We start from the raw sequence: 13,168 nt of genomic DNA, 5'->3' as shown, positions 1-13,168 counted from the left end.
GAATCGACTTTCCACGTCTAAGTAGAATTATAACTATGTTATAAACTAGAGGTGCTATGGGCTACAAATACATGACCCAAGACTTATTGCAAAGCTCGAGACGCAAAACAAGAAAAATAAACCGGAAAGACTAGATTATTTTATGAAAGATGGAAATTCATGATATCTCGATCCAAGCTCATGACGCGGGCATATTCGAGCCATAATCTGTCGTTCAATGCATCGTTATAATTATTCCATAGTCAACAACTCAAAACGAGAGGAAGAAACGGACCTAAACATGTATGCGGTGACATCTTCCTTCCTCCAGAACTTCTCTACCCATTCACGGCCTGCACTTGCAATCTTACGTGCCATCTCTTCGTGTGCGCCTTCGCCCTCCGGCCCACCACCAAAGAACACAAGTGAGTCATACAAATCCGAGTAGTCTAGCTGGACTGGAACGTAATGCACCCAGGGCTGTGCACGATCCGTCCACCACTCGGGAAAGACCGTCGACTTGAAAACGAGTGCATGTGAGCTCATGAGTCTTCGAAATCGCGAGCTCCATCCGTTGCCGTCGACGTCAAGTAGATATTTATACCTTCCAGCTCCGTGCACACCTGCTTCGACTCTCTGACCCCAGGTGAGTTCACTCTGCATCTCATCACATACAGCTCCTGCTTCACATCCCGTCAAAGGACCTGAGAAGCTCACGTCCATAAGCGCATTGTTCGCCTTTCGACGCGTATGCCATGCAGGTTCGCCAACAGGTTCACCGGGCGACACGTCAGGATTTAAGTACGTTACGTACGCAAAGTCGGACGATCCAGTATTAAGTATCTGACCCGTGCTAGATTCAGAACCAGTTAGGTTGACAAGCCTCACACGCTGGCTCGAACGCCAATTGACACCGCTATGGTGCCACATGCCTGTCGGCGTTCCACGCCAAAACAACCGATCATCCTCTTTATCGTCCCAACGTGGATCATCGATGGCGAATTCTGATGCCTGCTGCATTGACGTGGCGCGGATGTCACCGTGTAGTGCACTCGCACAGTTACTTAGTAAAGGAGCTGGAAAGCGTTTTGGGTTCGGACCCGTGCCGTGTGTGAGGAAGGTTCCGTGTGTTAGGACGTGTTGTGGGTGGTAGCATGGATCCATTGAAGCGCGATGGTCGTGTATGAATGTTTTCGGTGTTTGTGGTGTAGGTTCTTCATCGCGTCTCGGAGGGTTGAGGTAAAGAGGAGAATCAGGTGGACATGCGCCAGACCAACCGGATCTATCTTGTTGTGGCAGGCCTTCAGGTTTCAGATCTATAGGAACCGTCACATCAAATTCCCGGTTAGAAGAAAAACGAATCGAAATCACTGACAAGTGCCATTCCTGGCAGCGTCTATTGCAGCCTTACGCCAAGTCCAGTCCACCAGTTCACTTGGACCGTCATGAGGGCTGAAGGTGGCTCGAAACGGTGGGATATAGCGGTAAACATCATTTAGAATGTCCAACTGTGGTTTGGCGCCCCACGACAAGTAGTCACTAATCCGGTTTTTCCTCGCTTCACTGACTGTCATGTTCACCAGCGAGACGGCATCATTTTCTGTGGGTTTTCCCAGCGTGAAAGTATCGCTTGTTGCCTCTATTTCTGCCTGAGCTGCTTGGAGATCGTGCGGATCGATGCCCCAGTAGGGTTCAAGATCGCGGTAGATCTGGTCGTATTCGTCCGGGAGGTGTACGTTGTGCTTTTGTACATAATTCCACCTACAATAAGGAAGATCTTTTCATGAGACAAAAGATTCTTCTCTCGCGCACAACTTACCAGTGATCAAACCCTTTTGGTGGCGAACGCTTGTATCTCCGCTTATACTCCTTTACGGCCTGTTCAATCGTTTTGCTCGCTCGTTTCTGCTTCTCGTTCCATTGAGCTTCTGCACGATGAACCAGTTCGTATATTGGATGCGGGGCATTAGGATTCACGACTAGCAGACCATTTCCGTCCCAAGTATGTTTTGGGACATTTTGTTCCGGATCAGCGGCGGAATCAACGGCATCGGTGCCGGAGAAGGCATCTTCGTCGTTCTCTTGTAGCGTGGGTGGTACCTCCGGGATCTTGTCGATCCCCGTAGCCTCCGGGTCTACTGCTGGATGTGGAGATGTATATACAGGCCTTTCTCGTGTCCAAGGAGTAACGACCTCGAGAAATCTCGATACTCGACCAGCGTTGTTGCTTCCTGCTTCTTCATAAACCGAGAGATCGGAAGAGTGTCCCTTGAACAACGAGATGGTGATAATGATCAGAACCACGAAGCATAGTGCAGTTGTGCGAGCACGCCGACGTAGAGCGATTAAGAGAGGGACGTTTGACGACCGACGCATAGCGGACTATTGTGAACTGGCAAGCAGAAGACCATGAGAAGGACGCAGCGAGTTGGACAGGCACAGGTAACGTATAAGTACTAGATCTAATGCCTGTACGAGGCACAGAGCCAACACCCGAATTTGATCATCGATACCAGAGGGAGGCGGCTAGTTCAATAGAAGCAGCTTCGAACGAATGAATATTAGCCGGAACAGCGGGAAGCCTGAGTCCAAGAAGCCCATTTAGGCTGCAATAAGTCCACCGCATCTGCGCGAGAAGTCGGGCGCGGACCGCTCACGCGCGTATGCGTGGCAGTCGCCAAAATAATCGTCCCCCGCGCGACGAGGATCAGTAGAACGATTTGCGCGGGCGGCGGCGTCATCGGACATCGCGCGCTTTGCTGTCCGCATCCACCTAACGCACACGCTCTTCGTGTCTATCTGTCAGAATTGACCCGAGTAGCACTTTTGTCGTGATGTTTCGTCTGTACATATCGTTAAATGCTTTGTCCTGACTCTGACAGCCCATTTGATGATGGGAAACTTGATAGCAAACGGGGAGCTGCAGGCGCCGTCTAAGTCCACGTTGGCGACGTGCTGGATAAACCGGAAACGGGTGAGAATTATACAATAACCCAAGCTTATCGCGGGAGAACATGCCATCTGCCCACGTTGCAAAGATTGAAATAATCGCACTTCATAGCAAGCGCTCCGAGTAAAAAGTTATTCAGACTTCAAAATCAGACGCTGAGTCGTTATCGTCAATTTGCTCACGTCAGCGTGCCTTCCCTTTCTGGATGGGTCATAGTTCTAGATCTCCATCTCTCATTAATTCTTGCTTGCTCTGGGGGTAATGGGGGTCCTACTTTCCCAAGTGACGCGCGTCCATGGGATTTTGGACTCCGCCGCCGATCTTGCCTTTTTTAGATGAAATATAGTGGTGACATTGTCCCCGCACATGTATTCAGTGTAAAAAATACAGTATGTTAATTATGCCTCAAAAATTTATATGAGTAGTAATATTATATCATATTCAATATAATAAAGTGGTGCAATCAACAAAAAAGATAAGCGTTGATTTTATTTGTCTACACAAGTTGTATACAGTCAATGATCTACACCCAAGGTCTGAATAAAAACTGTGAGACGCGTATCAACTTTTGTATGAACAAGGAATTCTCTTAATGTTACTTCTTGACACAAAGTACAGTTATCACATTAAAAACTACTTGATAATTTGTTCAAATTCATTCTCTACAACTTGTCAGAGGGAAATTAGCTAAAAAAAAATATTAGTTTGTATATAGCTGATTTAAGTAGTATTTTTTTAGTATTTCTATTGTACCTCATTCAGTTCTTATTTATAAGACAAATCCCTCTGACAAAAGTTTCTTCAGAATATTAAATTTATTAAATTTATTTTTTTCTTATTTTACTGTCAGTGTGTATTGTAGAGTAACTCTTGCAAAACTTCTACTCTACTGGGGACACTACTTACACTCACCTAATGGATCGACAGTCCTTTCTGAGGACCGTGGGAATGCCCGTTTCGCACAACCGAAAGTAGGACCCCCAGGGGTAAAGACTGTGATCTCAACACCCATCTCGTCAGTGGTCCTGACACACACAACATGCATATTTGCAATGGTGCAGTAGTAGGACACACATGCAATGCCCAAATTTGCTCAGAATACAGTAAAGTATCCTTATTATCTTGTAAGTTTGGAAGTCCAGTCTTCCATGTAGTCCCATGATAACTCACAATGCCTTTATCTTGTGTTGACGTTGTCATAACTATAGCTGTTTTCGAAGCATTGCTGAGTGTCTCACGCGATATGGACGCGCCATTTCGTGCAAACTCCGCCGTAAACTCCGATTCGCGAGTGTCTCTATGTTACGTAGCACGGCTGAAAAAGTAATGGCTCGCGTGCTGCAGTTCCAACCCAACCACCACCACCTCTATCATGCCACCTGACCCAGATACCGTGAGTATACAGCATTAAAGCTCAGAAAAAACTGATGCCCATTCAGGGTAAATTTTAGTTTGTTCCACCTGAAAACTACACTTTCACCCCAGGAGGAGTCTTAATTCATGATGCTGCATTCGTGCGTCTAGTCAAGCTGTTGGAGAAGGCTAAAGATCGGGACCTGGGCGCGCGGAACATGCGTACCTATACTGGTGAGCTCAAATGATAGACATGCGCTCGCACGTTCTAATGACCCATCCCTCATAGACTTCTTTGGTTATGAAGTCCTTGAACTTATCGATAAAACGTTGCACGCTATTAACATATATGTCTACAAGAGGAAATGGCTTGTTGCATGGCATGCTTTGGATGGGCTTGCGAAATTCAAGGAGATGTGTGACGATTGGCTTAGTATGTGAATTTCCTTCTGCTTTCTCATCGAGGGAGTATACTAATGTTTAATGCTAGATGTTGACGATGGTGACCACGTCAGAGCTACAGAACAGTTCTTTGGTGCACTCGTTGTCTCCACTCTCCGGGGACTTGAGGCGGCGGGTTTGCTCAATGAAGAAGTCATACCAGAACTTGAGAGTTCTCTAATTGATATGACAGAGTTTGCCGAGCATTGGTGGGACACCCTTGACACCTGCTGTCATAAGGTTTTAAAGGGATACGGCAAGAAACTGTTTGGAGGGCGCACAGGAGACGCATCCTTCAGGTACACAGAAGGGCGTATGTGGAATTTGTAAAGGGACTCAGCGAGGTGGAAAGAAGGAAGAGAGGTGACAAGATAGATGAGAAACGAGAGGTAGAAGTCGGCAAAGACAATGATATTCGCAGTACAGAAGGCAAGGAAACAGCTTGGTACGGCAATGCTGATGTTCAGGATGCCAACTTCCAACATCGAACATTCGATTTAGATCGTGGTTTGAAGGAAGTGTTGGAGTAAGCCGTTTCTCAATGCTCTCTACCGTACTTTCTGAACTTGTTGTGCATCTCTACAGGCATGCACACGATAACTCGTCAGATTCGTCGTACTACAATCTCATAAAGTTGACCGAGAAGGAGAAAAAGGGATATCATATTAATCGTCGATCACGATGGATGCAAGTTCTCGGATAATCACGCAATGGACTCTAGTTTGTCCCTTTCCAATGCCATTATCTCATAATTCTTTTAGATTACTCCACAGCCCTTGACCCACCATTTCCCCAAATAACCACTGCGTTTGGTCCAATATCCTCGTAGTTGAGATCTCCAACCGTAACATTACTGATAGCATTGAAACTTCGTAATGATCCGCATACTCTATCTAATTTCATGAAAGTGTATTTGATTTATGTGAGTTCTATCGACTGCCTCAAGTATGTATTTGGAAAGGCTAATCATTGTAATCTATTTAACTATTTTCGAAGCATTATTGATAATGATCAGGAAAGCTGTACGCGATTGAGAGGAGCCACTAGCATGTAAACTCCGGTGTAAACTCCGATACGCGAGTGTCAATAAAGCATAAGTGTCGAAATAGAGGGGCGCGCTTATTGCAACTCCAAACTCAACCATCACTACCAGCACTATGCCATCAGACTCAGACGTCGTGAGTTGATATTGTCGAATCCTAACCGATTTGATGCTCAGTTCAAGTAAAATTTAGTTTGTTCTTCCTGAGAACTATACTTTTACCCTGGATGGGGTGGTAATTCATAAAGATGCATTCGCACGTCTGGTCAAGTTGCTGGAGAAGGCCAAAGATCGGGATCCAGGCATGCACGACATGTATGTCTACGAAGGTGAGCTCAAATGTCAAACGTACTCTCAGACTTTGTCATAGCGCATTCCCTTTAGACTTCTTCGGTTATGGTGTCCTAGAACTTATTGATGAAACACTGTACACTATTCACGAATATGTGTCCAAGAAAAAATGGCTTGTTGCTTGGCATGCTTTGGATGCGCTCGCGAAATTCAAGGAGATGCTCACCGGATGGCTTTGTAGGTAATTTTCCTTTGTCTTCTCAGCTAGGGAGTACAGTACATTGATAACGTTCCGTGCCAGGCATTGATGACGGCGAACATGTCAGGGCTACGGAACAGGCATTCGGCGCATTCCTTATAGCTACTCTTCGGGAACTCGAGGCCGCGGGACAACTTAGTGAGGAAACCATACCAGGACTCGAGGATTCTCTGAAGGAGATGACAGAGTTTGCCGAGGCTTGGTGGGAAACCCTCGATACTTGCTATCACAAGGTTTTAAAGGGATATGGCAAGAAATTGTTTGGAGAACGCACTCAGGCGGAACGAGAGCACATTTATGACGCACATAGAAAAGCGTACATAGAATTCGTAAAGGGGCTCAGTGAGGCGGAAAGAAGGAAGAGAGACGATGACATAGATGAGAAGAAGTGTGAAGAAGACGAAGATGAAGATGAAGATGATGATGAAGATGATGAAGAAGAGGGTGAGGATCGCAGTGTCGAAGGCGGGCAAACAGTTTGGTATGGCAATGCCGATGCTCAGGATGCCAATTTCCAAGATCCAACGTTTCGCTTGAAACCGGCTATGAAGGGGCTGTTGACGTAAGCTCTTTCTCAACGCTCTCAACACGCCTTACTGACTCCGTGCATTGTGCAGGTATAAACCAAAAGCCTCATCAGGTCCATCGTACTACGACCTTACAAAGTGGACCGAGGAGGAGAAAATGCAATATGTATATTGACGTCAATCATGCCCTATTCTTTGATAATGATACAGTGGACTCTGGATTCTCCTATGTCAACGCCAATCACCCGTAAGACTTCTTAATTATTCCACGGAACTTGACATGCTTCCTCTCCCCCATCCCTAATAAGTACTGTGCTTGGGCCAACATACTCGTAGTTGAGATCTTCGGCCGCAACATTGCTGATAGCATTGAAGCTCCGTAATGATCCGAGTGCTCCATCAATCTCATTAACTGTACATAATTCGTTTAATTGTCTTCATGTACTTATTCATGAATCATTACCTTTAATATTATCAGCCATTTCAATCGCTGCCATGAAAGTAATTCGAATTGCCATTAGGGATTGAGCTTGAAAGGGGATTGCCGAATGACTAATCTGTCCAACTACTTATCCTTTGACGTTATCCTTTTCCTGGCAAATCTACAGAGATTCATTTATCATTACAGGATGCTGTGCTTTCTAGGCCTTGGGGGCGTCGCGGCGGTGCTCCCTGGTTGTCCATCTCTACGAGCAGCAATGACAAATGTGCTCTTATTCCGGAAGGCACGAAATCTACCCTTCTTTTTCTTGGTAGCTGGGATACGTAAAGTCTGTCATCTCTGGAGGCTCGATCTTGTATGAATCCCTATGTCGGTCTTCTTTCTTTCTTTCCCTATCAACTTGGATGCTCTCAATGACAGTATGGCTAATCTGATGATGCTTGATGATTCTGAGAAAGGACATGTTGGGGAACGAAGAATTTCTGGTTGCTGTGCCGTGCTCCGTTCTGAAAGAGCCCATGAAAGCATTCCTTAGAAAGACTATTATCCTCTCCGCTCCTTAACATATATAAGGTCGCAGTGAATGCACGTATCGCTATTCCTCTCCTTTCTTCTGGTTTCGTTTCTTCTTTCGTGCCTTTTACTCTCTCCCCTTTCCTTTCTCCCCTTTTAATACCATCTCGTACTCCGGGCTCCCTCTGTTCCAAATCTTATATCTATGGACTTCTTGACGTCATACAATCTGTGCGCGGGCGCCACGGGAACAGCTGGCTCTGTCCCTACGTCGTCAAGCCTTTGTAGGGAGATCCCGGAGTGTTATACCCATGATATCGAGCGCTGGGTGCTCGAAGAGTCGCAGTGGAATAAGTTCGCCTGGGATGTGTCGATAGAGGAAGAGCGCGCGTTTGCGAAAGGCGCTATCCCGAAGAATGCCTATGTACCAGGAGTTTCGTCGTCGATCGGCTCCGCCCCGCAAACGGAAGCTGAAACTGTAGTGGCTCAACCAATTGTACAGCACGCACCACGCCATGTTCGTAATGCTTTGGACCTGGATGAGATCTTCGAGGAAGTCGAATCGAGCCCGTTGATGAAAGTGATTCCGTTTGCTCAAGCCGAAGGCGTGCATTGTTCAGTGACCGGACCAACTGTCAAGGCCGGAGACTATTTACCAACAGTCTATCCGCATTCAAAATTTGCCACTCCTGCCTTTGTTACCGCAGAGCGGCATCCTGCTCCGAGTACGCTTAGTTCACGCATGCCGACGCCCGCGCTATCGCCTTCCAACAGCAGCATCTACTGCCCTGACGAGTCAGACTGGGAAAAGGAGCCTACCATACCTGGAGCCACTGGACTGGGTATTGCAGCCAACGCCGTCTTCGCACAGAATGTATTCGGTCTCGATAGCAAGGCCTTTTCACGGCCCATCGCCTCTGATCTGCCGCATCCCGGTCTGCTCTTCCCTCCTCTGGATGTACATCAAGAACAATACGCCCTTCCAGCTCCTCCTCCTGTGTTAATGCACGAGAATATGATCGGCCAGGACTTTATGGCATTCCAGGCGCCAATGCACGGCCCGTTTCGTACCCCAGCGTCCAAAGTCAACCGGACTAGCAAGCCGTACGAGCGGAAGCACCAGGCTGTCAAAGCGAATCAACACAGATCTGAACCTCTCCATAGGGAAGAGAGCGGCAGTAAGGAAGGTAGGGTATACAAGTGCCGTTATCCAGGCTGCAAACGATCCAATCAAGAATGGAAGGAGACGCGCACGTTCAAGCGTCACCTCGAGACACATCCCGAGTATAAATCTGAGTGGATGTGCCCGGGTATGCTGAGTACGTGTTTTTGAATTCCGTGTATATCCGCGCTAAATAGCACGTTCTAATCTAATGGCTTTTCCCCCAAAATCGATCTATTTTATATTCTGCTTTTCTAGAGACCAACGGTGAACTCTGCTATGGAAAGTTTGCACGAAAGGATGCTCTTTTGAGGCATTTGCAGTCCGTGCATGGGATCCAGCGTGGTGAAGATATCGGCAGAGAGCTCCTCCGAACCTCTAACGAGGACGCTATTTTCAGGGACTATGGTATTTAGACGTCAACATCTGGAATTCTTCTTATGCTCTTCACGATTTCTTCATGTTGTGTTTGGACTTTTATTCACGGACCCTAGGGCTTTCTAACGAACCTGATTTACCTCAATACCCCTGACATTATACCTTTTCTTTTTTTGCGCAACCTAATCTCGTTACGAACTCTCGATTCATTGTTGATAATTACACGTTATTCATGTTCACGCTTAATATTTATTCGATTTTTCGCCAATGTAAATATAAAACCAAATTTTATTCCCCTCGGGTATGCTAGGAGAGTGAGGGCTAACTTCGATTCACGTTTCCTATTTTGTAGTACATAGTTGGGCTGCTGTTCCCCAAAACTTAGGCACGCGAAGGCAATTCAGCGATCCAACTGCCCAATGCATCGCATATGTCGTCGACTTGCGTAATCAAAGTTAACTTATTCATGCAAACGAGAAAGCTGAGGGCATGACTGGGATACAAACTATAATTACAGAAGAGCATACATGTAATTTACCATGAAAGTGCAGATGTCTACAACTTTGGTGAATCACAATTGTGAACACCCAACAAGAAATCTGTAGTTTCGTGAATTTACAGGCAGAGGTGATGAAAACCAAGATCCAAAGCAGCATGACTGCTTGTGTATATGTTCGGGCAACGATGTTCGATGTCCGATATCCAAACAAGTAATAATTTCAAGACTATCCATTGGTTCAGCATACATGCATCGGCCAGGGAGATCGTGATACTCATTTATGATCGCATAAAGCTGTTGAACGTCAATCGTCGAACCTACCGGCACAAGTCAGCCAAGGGAAAGTATTATATAGTTAAAAAAGCAAGCACGTACTGGTCCAAAGTTCTTCACTCGTATACGCCAATTTCGATGACCAGGAACTTTCGGTCCCCCAAGGCCCTCCGCTTGCTCCGGGCCGCAATCAGCCGCAGTCTCTTCTTCTGTCGTTGTTTCCTGGTCGGCCTCAATGTCTTCCGATTTCTGTGCCGTGCGTCGTGGCCAGGACAAGTTGCCCTTCCAGTGCTTGTAGATGGCCGATTTCCACCAACTAGCTGAGAGTAACTCAGTCCAGTGCGCTTGATTGTTTGTTTCCCAGCCAGTAAGCACAGTCCAGAGGATGAGGGGAATAGCAAAGAACCACGATACAGCATAAATCATTTGCTCGACTATGTCTGGCGTACCATTGACTCTGAAAAAGCAAGCGATGGCAATCGAAGTCAGGAAAGTTATCACGCTAGACGTGGAAGTGAGTTGAGCAAAAAAAAGTTGAATAAGAGACATAATAGAGGAATACATACCCCCACATAAGCAGAGCGTAAGGCAGACTATATTGGATTGCTATTGTCTCGAGTCCGAGTTGTTCATGTTTTCTATTACTGAGATATCTTATCTGTGCAGAAACACGTTATTCCGATGAGGCTACAAGGGCATTGGGCAAATACGCACGGTATCTGATGCTGTAATTTCAATGTCTTTACTGCTTATTCGAATTTGCCGCACGAGGAGGAGGCCAATGACAATGCTTGCAATACTGGCAACTATAGATACTTGGCTTGCAACGGCAGCGGGTGATGCCCATAATCCCGTGTCTCCATTCGAATAAATAATGGGCGAGCTGAGAAGTGCAACGTTTGCGTTTAGCAGCACAGTCGACTGGGAACTATTGAGCCTCGAGCGCATAGAAAAAAGCCTTCGGACTAACCGTAAGTACGAATGATTCCCAGTCTCTCTCAAGCTTGTACTGTCACGGATAATCGGAAGTACCAAAACAATAAAGACGAACGCATCCAATGAAATCAGAATGGGTAAGCAATATCTGCTGCATAACAATCTGCTTCATACCTGGTACTTCTTCCACCTGCGATCCCTTATCACTCCATCAACCCATAATTTTTCCAGACCTAATTGCAATTAATGAGGGTTGAAAGCAGATCAGAATGATTTATTCACCCGACAGATGGGTGTCCGGTGCATAGAATAGCAAAGGAGACAGAGAATTGATAAGTATCGAGCGCTTCTTCGGATTACTCCCTCGTACACTTTGCCATACTGAAATGCGAGCGCCATTGAAACCATAAAAGTTCAGTTGACGTTCATTACCTAAACAGCTATTAATCAGTGTCCCATATACGCTGTGACCCTTATACGGACAAGTAAGACCCATTATGCGCGCTGTGTCACCAGAATTAACGACAATAAATCTCATAAAGAAGACAAAACCTCACCAACACTTGCAATCGCATAAGCGCAGTCACCAGAGTCGTAGACAGCTAAAACGGGGGTGCAATTCAACACTTAACATTGGTAAAGCAACGATTTAATACGTACTGCGTAGATGCTTGACTGATACTACGAGTGTGTTAAGGTCGTCGGCGTCGTATGGTGCAGCAGAATCGGCAGAAGACTTGACATCTAGAGTGCTCCGCCTTGTTAGCAGGACTAATTTCGAAATTCCTGAAACATACCAATTCTCCAGTAATTGAGAATTCCCATCACTTCATTGAAAATATCGGGATAAAGTTTGCGGTGGTTCGGGAAGTATTCGATATGTTGCCAAAACTCAAAATCGAGCTGGTGACCTGACCGCAGGCGGTGGTTATGTAATTTATCCTTCGAGGACGGAAACACGGACTTACGAAAATGATCTAATGATTCTACGCCAAAACTTTCTCCCAATGCATCGGTCATATCGTAATCGTGAAGCCAGAAGACACAACGTTGTTCCAAGTCAACCATGTAATAGCTCCATGCATCGTTTTCAATCTCGAGAACAACTTCAATATTTTCTGGGATATCTCGACCCCAATTGAAATTCGTGGCATGCCTTTCGACTGCACACACAAAGGCCTCAACCTCTTCTAGAACGGCACTGTTCTGTAGGTCTGCTTCTGTCAAATGGGAAAAGATGCGTCCACCACACTTTCCCAACAGGTAGTACGGTGGCCCCTCTGGATGGACGTAATGCTTCCATCGAGAAACGTCGCGGTTCCTGTGACGGATACAGTAAATCGTCTTTTCTTTAAAAGTAAATGTTAAAAGTGCTCACTTATACACGTTAAATGTTGCCAGAGGCCCGAATACCCAAGGTCCTTCTTTACTATTTCTGTTCCGCAATGAGCAATATTGGAATAACCTAACTAACAAAAAGCACGAACATAGCAATGTTCCGATCGTACCGTGATCTCAATGATGGCGCAATAGTCTTTAGGGGCTTCGACTGTGATTCGGTCGGTGAAGCAGTATATCCACCAGGTTCTGCAAATAAACGGCCATCCGCGATAGAACCTTCCCTAAAGGACTTTTCTTCTATCGCTTCCAACGGCGATAAGCAATAAGCCTCTTCGTCGTTTTCAGACAAAATTCCAGGTGCGTTGCAGAGCGTTGGTGACCTAGGCCTAGGAAACGAGGCGGATGTATCGATCGATCTGAAATGGTTATGTGTACGCGCCGGAGGTGGTATAACAGGCATCGAAGGAACAGACGAGCACGCAACGATTACGGCACGATCGTTAGGTGTCGAAAACGAAACACCTTTAGCGCTTCCGCCATTGTTATGTTCAGATGTTTGGCCATCACCGATTCCAGTGAGACCGACATCGTTCTTCTTCGTGCAATTTACTTCACTACCAAATTGTCGCAGTCCAAGGTATCGTCCAATAACAGAGAACAGTTTTAGCAGAAGTGGAAATGCACGATTAGCCCATCGTTTACAAACATCTAGCAACTTCCTGAGCAAAGCCAGTGATACTGACTGATCCATGAGTGCTTCTGAGGAGGTCTGGCAATCCTCG

At 46.1% G+C, this 13,168-nt stretch overlaps 5 protein-coding genes across 5 annotated transcripts; 3 read left to right on the top strand and 2 right to left on the bottom strand.

Annotated features, from left to right (window-relative positions):
* Positions 1-13: 13 nt before the first annotated feature.
* Positions 14-2,922, bottom strand: FOMMEDRAFT_114632 (uncharacterized protein). The gene is made up of 4 exons (XM_007271677.1): positions 1,799-2,922; positions 1,355-1,740; positions 275-1,295; positions 14-207 (listed from the first exon to the last, which is right to left on the bottom strand). Exons 1-4 carry the CDS (start codon positions 2,353-2,355, stop codon positions 141-143), a joined length of 2,031 nt encoding a protein of 676 aa, XP_007271739.1. The 5' UTR covers positions 2,356-2,922; the 3' UTR covers positions 14-140.
* Positions 2,923-4,313: 1,391 nt separating this feature from the next.
* On the top strand, positions 4,314-5,827 carry FOMMEDRAFT_149367 (uncharacterized protein). Its single transcript, XM_007271676.1, has 7 exons — positions 4,314-4,322; positions 4,381-4,516; positions 4,572-4,715; positions 4,773-4,963; positions 5,056-5,249; positions 5,309-5,645; positions 5,720-5,827. Exons 2-6 carry the CDS (start codon positions 4,501-4,503, stop codon positions 5,424-5,426), a joined length of 663 nt encoding a protein of 220 aa, XP_007271738.1. The 5' UTR covers positions 4,314-4,322; positions 4,381-4,500; the 3' UTR covers positions 5,427-5,645; positions 5,720-5,827.
* A 53-nt stretch (positions 5,828-5,880) lies between these two features.
* FOMMEDRAFT_162216 (uncharacterized protein) lies at positions 5,881-7,017 on the top strand (the record flags this gene model as incomplete). Its single annotated transcript, XM_007271675.1, has 5 exons — positions 5,881-5,901; positions 5,959-6,094; positions 6,150-6,293; positions 6,358-6,877; positions 6,933-7,017. 5 exons carry the CDS (start codon positions 5,881-5,883, stop codon positions 7,015-7,017), a joined length of 906 nt encoding a protein of 301 aa, XP_007271737.1.
* Positions 7,018-8,002: 985 nt separating this feature from the next.
* On the top strand, positions 8,003-9,375 carry FOMMEDRAFT_162215 (uncharacterized protein; the record flags this gene model as incomplete). The annotated part of the gene is made up of 2 exons (XM_007271674.1): positions 8,003-9,116; positions 9,218-9,375. The coding sequence occupies 2 exons, from the start codon at positions 8,003-8,005 to the stop codon at positions 9,373-9,375; spliced, it is 1,272 nt and encodes a 423-aa protein (XP_007271736.1).
* Positions 9,376-9,957: 582 nt separating this feature from the next.
* Positions 9,958-13,137, bottom strand: FOMMEDRAFT_171285 (uncharacterized protein; the record flags this gene model as incomplete). The annotated part of the gene is made up of 13 exons (XM_007271673.1): positions 9,958-10,153; positions 10,212-10,611; positions 10,676-10,767; positions 10,824-11,030; positions 11,080-11,118; positions 11,220-11,278; positions 11,328-11,477; positions 11,529-11,549; positions 11,603-11,647; positions 11,706-11,789; positions 11,843-12,366; positions 12,424-12,480; positions 12,533-13,137. The coding sequence occupies 13 exons, from the start codon at positions 13,135-13,137 to the stop codon at positions 10,115-10,117; spliced, it is 2,322 nt and encodes a 773-aa protein (XP_007271735.1). The 3' UTR covers positions 9,958-10,114.
* Positions 13,138-13,168: the final 31 nt, after the last annotated feature.

Source organism: Fomitiporia mediterranea (genome assembly GCF_000271605.1).
Source record: "Fomitiporia mediterranea MF3/22 unplaced genomic scaffold FOMMEscaffold_18, whole genome shotgun sequence".
Taxonomy (NCBI): Eukaryota; Fungi; Basidiomycota; class Agaricomycetes; order Hymenochaetales; family Hymenochaetaceae; genus Fomitiporia; species Fomitiporia mediterranea.
The sequence above is the reverse complement of the archived record's forward strand: the minus strand, read 5'-3'. Positions and strand labels throughout refer to the sequence as shown.

Bases quoted from the DNA above. Each gene is read 5' to 3' on its own strand.
- FOMMEDRAFT_114632 (XM_007271677.1), bottom strand. From the start codon at position 2,355: ATGCGTCGGTCGTCAAACGTCCCTCTCTTAATCGCTCTACGTCGGCGT. The intron at 1,296-1,354 runs GTCAGTGATTTC...CGGTTCCTATAG, and splicing joins CGCTGCCAGGAATGGCACTT to ATCTGAAACCTGAAGGCCTG. The intron at 208-274 runs GTCCGTTTCTTC...ATTGAACGACAG, and splicing joins GTCACCGCATACATGTTTAG to ATTATGGCTCGAATATGCCC.
- FOMMEDRAFT_149367 (XM_007271676.1), top strand. The intron at 4,716-4,772 runs GTATGTGAATTT...GTTTAATGCTAG, and splicing joins GATGTGTGACGATTGGCTTA to ATGTTGACGATGGTGACCAC. The intron at 5,250-5,308 runs GTAAGCCGTTTC...GCATCTCTACAG, and splicing joins GGTTTGAAGGAAGTGTTGGA to GCATGCACACGATAACTCGT.